We start from the raw sequence: 8,027 nt of genomic DNA on the forward strand, positions 1-8,027 counted from the left end.
GTTCTCAGTCTTTCCTACCTTGGAAACCTTATTCAGCTTGTGCTCAGATCATGAGAGGGGCACCTGGCCCAGAGTTTGCTCCATGGGGAATTCCCATTCAAGCATCGCCGGTCTTGACCTGGCTATTGTTGTTTGTGATACTTACTGGTAAAGTTTCTCAATCAATACAGCATCAGCCGAAGGAGCTCCTGGGAATGGAAGCCTGCAGCAGCGTACTTAATCTTGGAGCCAGCTTGTGCTCTCTGCTCGGCTGCTAAACTGGGTAGTTGGCCTACTTGATGTGGCATTATTGCTGCTGAGGTCAGATGTGAGTGGCTGGGTGAGAGCTGATGAATGGCTGTTTGCGATGAAGCGCCTCTCCCGCCCACCAGGAGACATTTAATAATGATAGACCATAACTGCACTCACACAAAAATCTGTGCCGCTTGTTCTTGAGTCTTCTGGGCTGGAAGTGTAGCAGGATTGGCATTACTATGGAAGGAAGCTTTGAAAGGGGTGGTTTTTTGGATCAAACATAGAAGGAGCAGGGAGAAGCTTAGGGACGATTGCAGTATTTTAAATGACTGCAGATGAAGTTTTCTCTTCCTGCTCAGAGAATGCAGCTGTTACATACACATTCCATCACTTCACATTGTCCTTCTTCTTCCTGTTCACCCTTTGTTTTAGTATGATTTCTAGACAGTGTGAAAAAAAATGGGATATTAATTTTGCTAAGATGGACCATTATGATATGTTCATCATTAAGGGAGTAATTATTCAGAATGTGAAGAGTGGATTTAGCAGTTACCACCCACTAATATGAAGGAGAAATTAGATCTAAATAATAGTTGAATGTGCATTCACCCCCTATGGCTTAAAATATAACACTACAAAGCCTGAATAATTCTAAAATGGTCGTCCTGCAAGAGGTTTCAGTGCGTTATTTATCTAACTATTTCCTTTTCAGTCCAATCCTTTTTTTACTAATCAGACAAAGAAAAAACAAAAATGCTTGGCGTGACCTAAATATTCTGTTATAAATGAAGGCAGGTTTCTCTAAATAAGTAGACCACAAAATATTATCAAGAAAATAATCAAAAGTGTAAATGTTGGGTTCAGTCAGAGTCTATGCAAAATCAGAGGGTTTCATTAAATATGTGATTCCATGACAATTGTCTAATGCATGGGAGAGTGATGTCTACCTTTTCTGAGGTATTATTAGCTTATCAAGACTTTGGACTGTGCATTTAGAAAAGGTCTGTGAATAATAGTTATATATTGTAAGCAGAGCCCCTGATCTATTCATTCTTTATTCCAGGACAGCGCACAGTGCCTCCTGCAAAGGTCTGCTGTAAGTATGTATAGAACGGACAGAATAAGGGAAAATGAAATGAAGTAGAGGGTGGTTTGAGGACACACCTTCTGGGAGTAAAAGAACTGATGCTGTTTCAACTCTGCAAGGTCGTATTTTTCCATCTTTCTAGTGCTAAGGATAGGCTAGAGTCATGATATTAAACCACTGATGTTTGGTCTGAATGTGGTAAAGTGATTTTTTCAAATATTTAAGGTAGATTTCAGTTCATCTTTTTTTTTTTTTTGAAGTTTTGAAAACTTTTATTTTATATACAAAGAGCTAGTATTTTTTCCACCTAAGGTTGATGTGCTGGATAAGCCATCTAAGGAAGTTCGGTTAGTCCAACTTATGAAGCCGATGTCCTTCGCGTACTGGTGGAAACACTGGCGACACATATTGAGGCTGTATTTCCAGATCAGACCATGCCGGTTTGAGCCGACCCGGCAAGAGCGAGAACCCTGGCTGAATTTTCTTGGATGGCTCCAGTAGAGCTGCTGGTGACCCATGTTGCTTTCTCGGCTGCAACGAGGTAAAAGGGTCAGTTCATCTTTATGATTGTACATATTTGTGTAGCAACCAATCCTTACAAATCTGTAAAGAAAATTTAACTTTTCTGTTTTCCATAACTGACACAGTCTTTTTTACATACTCCCAACCTTCAATGTTACCAAAGCAGAGAGGAACACCTAAGTCCAAATTGTTAAATTCAGTTCCAAGCAACAATTTCAATAGACTATGTCCGTCTAGTCAAGGCTATGGTTTTTCAAGTAGTCTTGTATGGATGTGAGAGTTGGACGGTGAAGAAAGCTAACTGCCAAAGAAATGATGCTTTTGAACTGTGTTGTTGGAGATGATGCTTGAGAGTCCCTTGGACTGCAAGATCAAACCAGTCAGTCCTAAAGGAAATCAGTCCTGTGTGTTCATTGGAAGGACTGATGCTGAAGCTGAAACTCCAATACTTTGGCCACCTCATGCAAAGAGTTGACTCATTGGAAAAGACCTTGATGCTGGGAAGGATTGGGGGCAAGAGGAGAAGGGGATGACAGAGGATGAGATGGCTGGATGGCATCACCGACTCGATGGACATGGGTTTGGGTAGACTCTGGGAGCTGGTGATGGACAGGGAAGCCTGGCGTGCTGCGATTCATGGGGTTGCAAAGAGTCGGACACGACTGAGTGACTGAACTGAACTGATGTAGGTATTGCAGATGTTCTGATTTTATACTATATTTCCTGTGCCCCTCAGATACAGCTTTGTGGGTGTCTGGGAAGTGAAAGGACTTACACAATCTCCTGGTGGTGGGAAAGAAGGTGTCTTTGGATGACAGGCTTAGGTCATTGTATTGCCCTTTAGCTCCTGAGAAATGGATTATTCCATTTCCTCCAAGTCTCTGGGTGCCCAAGTGACATCCAGTACTGACTTCTGCAGCAGTTGTGAGCTTGTGGCCTGTTCACTTGGCCCCATCTCTGGTGAACTGGCTCCGACTTGGTCTGGTAGATTCTATGCGTGCCTGAAGTCTGGCTGCTGTTCTCATTTACTCCCAGGCCAGATAGCCTGCCCTATAGATTGTGCCTGCAGGGATCTGTAGCCCCCACTGTGGAGCTCCTTCAGGTAGGATCCCTGCATTGGCACCGGCCCTTTTGTGATGCCGAAGAGATTTGTGGGGCTCTTCCATAAGCTGGCAGCTCGGGAGTGCTAACGCAGGTGCCTTTGCTTAGCTGGATGCACAGCTTCAGGTTATTGTGAAGGCATCCTGTGAGATGATCTCCTTCCCTAGCTTCACATGAGAGTAGAGAAAACACCATTCTGCTTTTGGCTTCCCTAAATCTAACACTTCCCTCCGGGACTTCGGTGCAGAATGGAGGAGACAGAATATGCATATCTCTTACCTCTAGCCTCCTCTTTCCCAGTAAGCCCTCAAGGCCTGCAAGATGAAGGCTGCCATTCCCTTTCCCAGGCATAAAACTTCTCCTCCTCCTTCCCAGGTGTCATTACCTGTGTTCCCTTGAGCCTGTAATAGTGACACAGTTGTGGAGAGAGTACAGCTAAAGGGAGGGAGGAATAATAAACCATTTTAAAAAAATATTATGCCCCCTATATGTACCCCTTTGTCACCTCACCTCTTTCTAGTAGTAATATTTTTTCTCTCCACCTCAGTGATATACAGTCAAGAGAGTGTTTAAACCTGAGTTTGGCATCATATGAGGTGTAGTGGTTTGAATGAAGGCTCCCAAAAAGATATGTCCACATCCTGGAAATTGTGAATGTACTCTTATCTGGAAAAGGAACCTGTGCAGATATGATTAAGCTAATAATCTCAAGATGAAATCATTCTGGGTTGCCAAGTGGACAGAAAAGACATGGAGAAGAGGGGAAGGCCATGTGGAAATAGAGGCAGAGATTGGCATATGTGGCCACCAGTCAAGGCATGCCAACAGCCAGCAAAGGGTGGAAGAGGCAAGGAGTGAATCTCCATACGGCCTCTGGAGGGAGCACGGCCCTGCTGACCCCTTGATTTCAGACCTCTGACCTCCAAAACTGCAAGAGAGTAAATTTCTGTTGTTTTAAGCCACGCAATTTGAGGAGGTATTTGTTACAGCAGCCACAAGAAACTAATACCTGAGGTGATATCAGATTGGTTTCCCCAGCCGTCATTCTTCAAATTTGAATTTTGTGAGTGTTCAATAGGTATGTTCTGACTGGATTCCATGCAATGTTTCTCAGTTGCTTCCCTATTTGCTTTTTCTCAGAAATATCCTGTTTCATTTTATAGACATTTATTGAGCACTTACTAGATGCCAAACACTGTGCTTGGTGTGTTCAGGAGACAAAGATAAATAAGACTCAGTCCTTTCCTTCAAGAGACTGTATGCTTGTGTCTATTAGGGTAAGAACATAGTGATGTATCTTTGGTTTAGCTTGGAATTGGCTTTGGAATTAGTTTGGATTCCAAATGGGCCTCCTTTTATCCTTCTTTTCCTATCCAGCTGAATAATTTCTATACAAATCTAAACCAAGACATTTCAATAATTTTCATCCCATCCCAGTTTTCAATCTTTCTTCCCAGGATTGTCAAATTACTCCCTATTTTCTGACATCAACTCCCCAGAATAACAATAATAAGGACAAATATCTCTAGATAATAAGATAACCTGGGAATTAAAGCATGTACCAGCATTCATTTCGCAGTGATTAGGCTGTGTTGACTGGACTGGGCTGGATAACAAGTACTAATCAATGTACACAAATGCAGATTAGAGCAATTCTGGGACTATCCATGGAAACCTTCAGAGATCACTGAGATCATTAAGTTCAAATACACATTTGGTCTCAGCCACATCTTTAATTTATCGAGCGCTCTGTGAGGGCTGGGTTTACATGATAAACTGAATCCTGTTGGATCTCCTGGGTACACTTGGGACCATGAGCCAAGAATTATGGGTGTCAGTATTAGGTGCTCTATATTAACCAAAAGAAAACAAAACAAAAAGCTAAAGATCTAGTAGTATGCCGGTGACTCTATATTTTTAAATGATAGTAAGACGCTGAGACTCTAGAACTGAGTCATTGATTCAGGGCCCCCTCTTTCTTCCAAGAGAGGAAGGATTTCTTAGAAGAAGGGGTTTTGGAATAAAGCAGCATTCCATGCATTCTCAGTTTTGTCTCTTTGCATCCCCATGAACGGTAGCCTGCCAGGTTCCTCTGTCCATGGAGTTTTCCAGGTAAGAATATTGGAGGCGGGTGCCATTTCTTCCTCCAGGAGATCTTCCTGATCCAGGGATTGAACCCACGTCTCCTGCTTTGGCAGACAGATTCTTTACCACTGAGCCACCTGGGAAGCCTGGAATAAAGCGGATGTGGTTTTAAATCAAGGCTCTGACATTTACTGCCATACAGTTTGGGGCAAGTGACTGACCTCTGTGCTTCAGTTTTCTCACCTGGAAGAATTGAGAAATGATTACTTACCTTTTAGGCTTATTAGAGGATTAAAACTAGCATTTGTAAAATGCATAGCCGCATGCCTGGCACTTAGTGGTCAGTTGATGAGAGAAAACTTGTTATTATTCCCTCTCTTACTCCTGTTCATCATTTTAAATGAGCTTCAGGGAATGAGAAGTGTCAAGGAACACTGTTACCATTACAGAGAGTGAGGGCCTTTCTATAAAGAAAAAGGTAATAAGGAAGAGAGACAAGTGTCAATCAACCAAGAGTATGTAGGTGATCACCCACTGTAGCCTAGGAGTCAGGACTCCTGGGTTTTAGCCCAGATCCTACTGATCTGCTGGGTGACCTGGGGAAAATAATCTATCTCCTGTGTCTCAGTTTTCTTGCCGATCAAATTTAGGATTTGAACTCAGTTAGTGTTCTTAAACACCTGCCAGAGAACCTATGCTAGTCCATGACCAAGTTTTCACTGGTATATATTAAACTAAGGAAAATAAGTATATTCAAGGCACACAAACTCACACTAAGCTGATCATATTCAAAGGATTGCCTTTTATCTGCAGTTATACCTGTCCTAACTTTTTGATGTTATGATGTCCTTTCTTTTACAAAATGACAGTGAGAGCAGATAGCAACTGCATCTTGGCAAAACACACACACACACACACACACACACGCACACATACAAAGGACAGCCTTATAACTGCCCCAAAGTTGTTGATCTGTTTTTTAACTTATTGGACCATAAAATCTCCAGACTTGGAAACCACTGAGCTAGATGATCTCAACTGCCTCTTAGCTGTAAACTCTACGTAGCCCTACCTAGTACCACTAATAATATTTTTGCTCTTGAGTTGCTTGCTGGAACAAGAACTTGATCCAAGACAATGTAGAGGAGAGGTTGCAGGCATCATTGGAGGTATGATTTGAGAAGGGAGTGCAAGATTTTGTGTGCCAGAAAAAGGGCAGAGCTGTTGATAGTGGATTGGGCCACACAGAAAGGTCCTGAGATCTAGAAACAAGACCTGTCCATCATGGTTGAACTGCCATTTGTAGGTGGAGATAACTTGAGATAGGACTCTCCACTTTTCAAAAAAATTTTGCCAAGATGCAGTTACCATCTACTATCACTGTCATTTCTCAAAAGAAACTGCATTACCGTGAGGAAGAACATAATCTCAGAGTGAAAGGCAGTCTTTTGAATGTATATCAGGTTAGTGATGTGAAAACCCACAACTGAGAGAAAGAATTCCATCTGGTCCAGACATAGCATGATGTCCAGATAACATATGGGCAGGTGACCCAGGAGGGGTCTAACCAGATAGTAGGACTTGGTTAAGTCAAGAGGAGAAGGTGGCAGGAAATCTCAGAGCAGGCAGCTGGGGCTATGCCAGCAGAAAAGCGTTGGGCCAGCATCAGAGAAGCTGGACATGATCTTATGATTAAGAATGGGGTTCAGGAACTTGCCTCTAGTCCTAAATAGGGGCAGATAGGTGGATGGGAAGAATAAGGCAGGGCCTCATTCTAGGAGAAGTGGCGGGAAAACCCTTGTTACCAAGCTTATAAATCAGGCTCAAAGGTACAAGACCAGAACCAGTTACTCAAACTGGAAGACAAAGTGAGATTAGAGTGCAGAACTGAAATGCAGGTTCAGAGTGGAACTGAGCTTTGGAACTAGGGCTGCTCCAGGGTCTCAAACCTGATTGGCATATTCAAATCATCACTGCCCATGTTCCATCCTCAAATTCTGATATCACTGTTACAGAGTTAGTGCTAGGCTGCCGCATTTTTAAAAAAGCTCCTTCAGGCATGGGTTGAGAGCCCTGGGTTACTCCATGGAAAGGATCAGGTTTGAGCTGATAGGAAACAGCTGAGATCTAGTTAGGTCTGCAGGTGAACACCAGGCTGCCCTGACTGTGGGGGAAAGTAAACAAAAAGGAGAAGGGAGGCAGGTGGAGGATAGTGAGCACGTATGCAGGAGTTGCTCCATGGTTGTCTGGACAGGACTCAGGGAGAAACTAGCTTGCTGAAAAATTCAGAGGTCTTTGCTATTCACTGGTATAAGCTAACACGCCCATTGGGGAACACTGGCTTAGAAAATATAGCTTTGTGTGTGTTAATTGCTTCAGTAGATGTAAGAAGCATGACAGGTATTCACTCAAGCAGAAACAGCAAAATTTCTCAGATATGTTCCACTCATTTTATTCAAAATTGAAAGGATATTCTGCCGTCAGCTAGGGCACTCTGCTCTGCACTGGAAACCCAAAACCTTTATCACTGGCCTGAAGATCTCAAGCTGGAAACCTGAAGAAATAAGCTTAGCACTGGTCAATTCTACTGTTAAAGGTCCAATGTTGAATACTTGTTTGGAACCATACAATAAAAAGGTCAGATGGACTTTTAAGTGTCACAGATTGGGTAGCTTAATCAGTGGAAATGTAGTGTTCATAATTTTGGAGGTTAGAAAGTCTAAGATCAAGGTACCCGCCCCCTTGGTTTCTGATGGGAGCTTTCTTTATGGCTTTTAGATGGCTGCCTTCTCACTGTGTCTTCATAAGGCAGAAAGAGGGAGTCAAATCTCTGGTGTCTCTTCCTATAAGGACACTAATCCCATCAGATCTGGGTTCCACCCTTACAGCCTTCTTTAACTTTAATTACTTCCTTGTAGGACCTATCGCCAAGTATCATCACAGTGGAGATTAGGGCTTCAACATGAGTTTTTACAGGCCTTTAAAAAAAAAATTGGCT

At 42.7% G+C, this 8,027-nt stretch overlaps 1 protein-coding gene across 1 annotated transcript; it reads right to left on the bottom strand.

Moving 5' to 3' along the window:
• Positions 1 to 1,593: 1,593 nt before the first annotated feature.
• Positions 1,594 to 1,867, bottom strand: LOC110149949 (small ribosomal subunit protein uS14-like). Its single transcript, XM_070475842.1, has one exon. The coding sequence runs from the start codon at positions 1,837 to 1,839 to the stop codon at positions 1,594 to 1,596; it is 246 nt and encodes an 81-aa protein (XP_070331943.1). The 5' UTR covers positions 1,840 to 1,867.
• Between the last annotated feature and the right edge of the window lie 6,160 nt (positions 1,868 to 8,027).

The sequence above is a fragment of the Odocoileus virginianus genome, chromosome 13 (assembly GCF_023699985.2).
Source record: "Odocoileus virginianus isolate 20LAN1187 ecotype Illinois chromosome 13, Ovbor_1.2, whole genome shotgun sequence".
Lineage (NCBI taxonomy): Eukaryota > Metazoa > Chordata > Mammalia > Artiodactyla > Cervidae > Odocoileus > Odocoileus virginianus.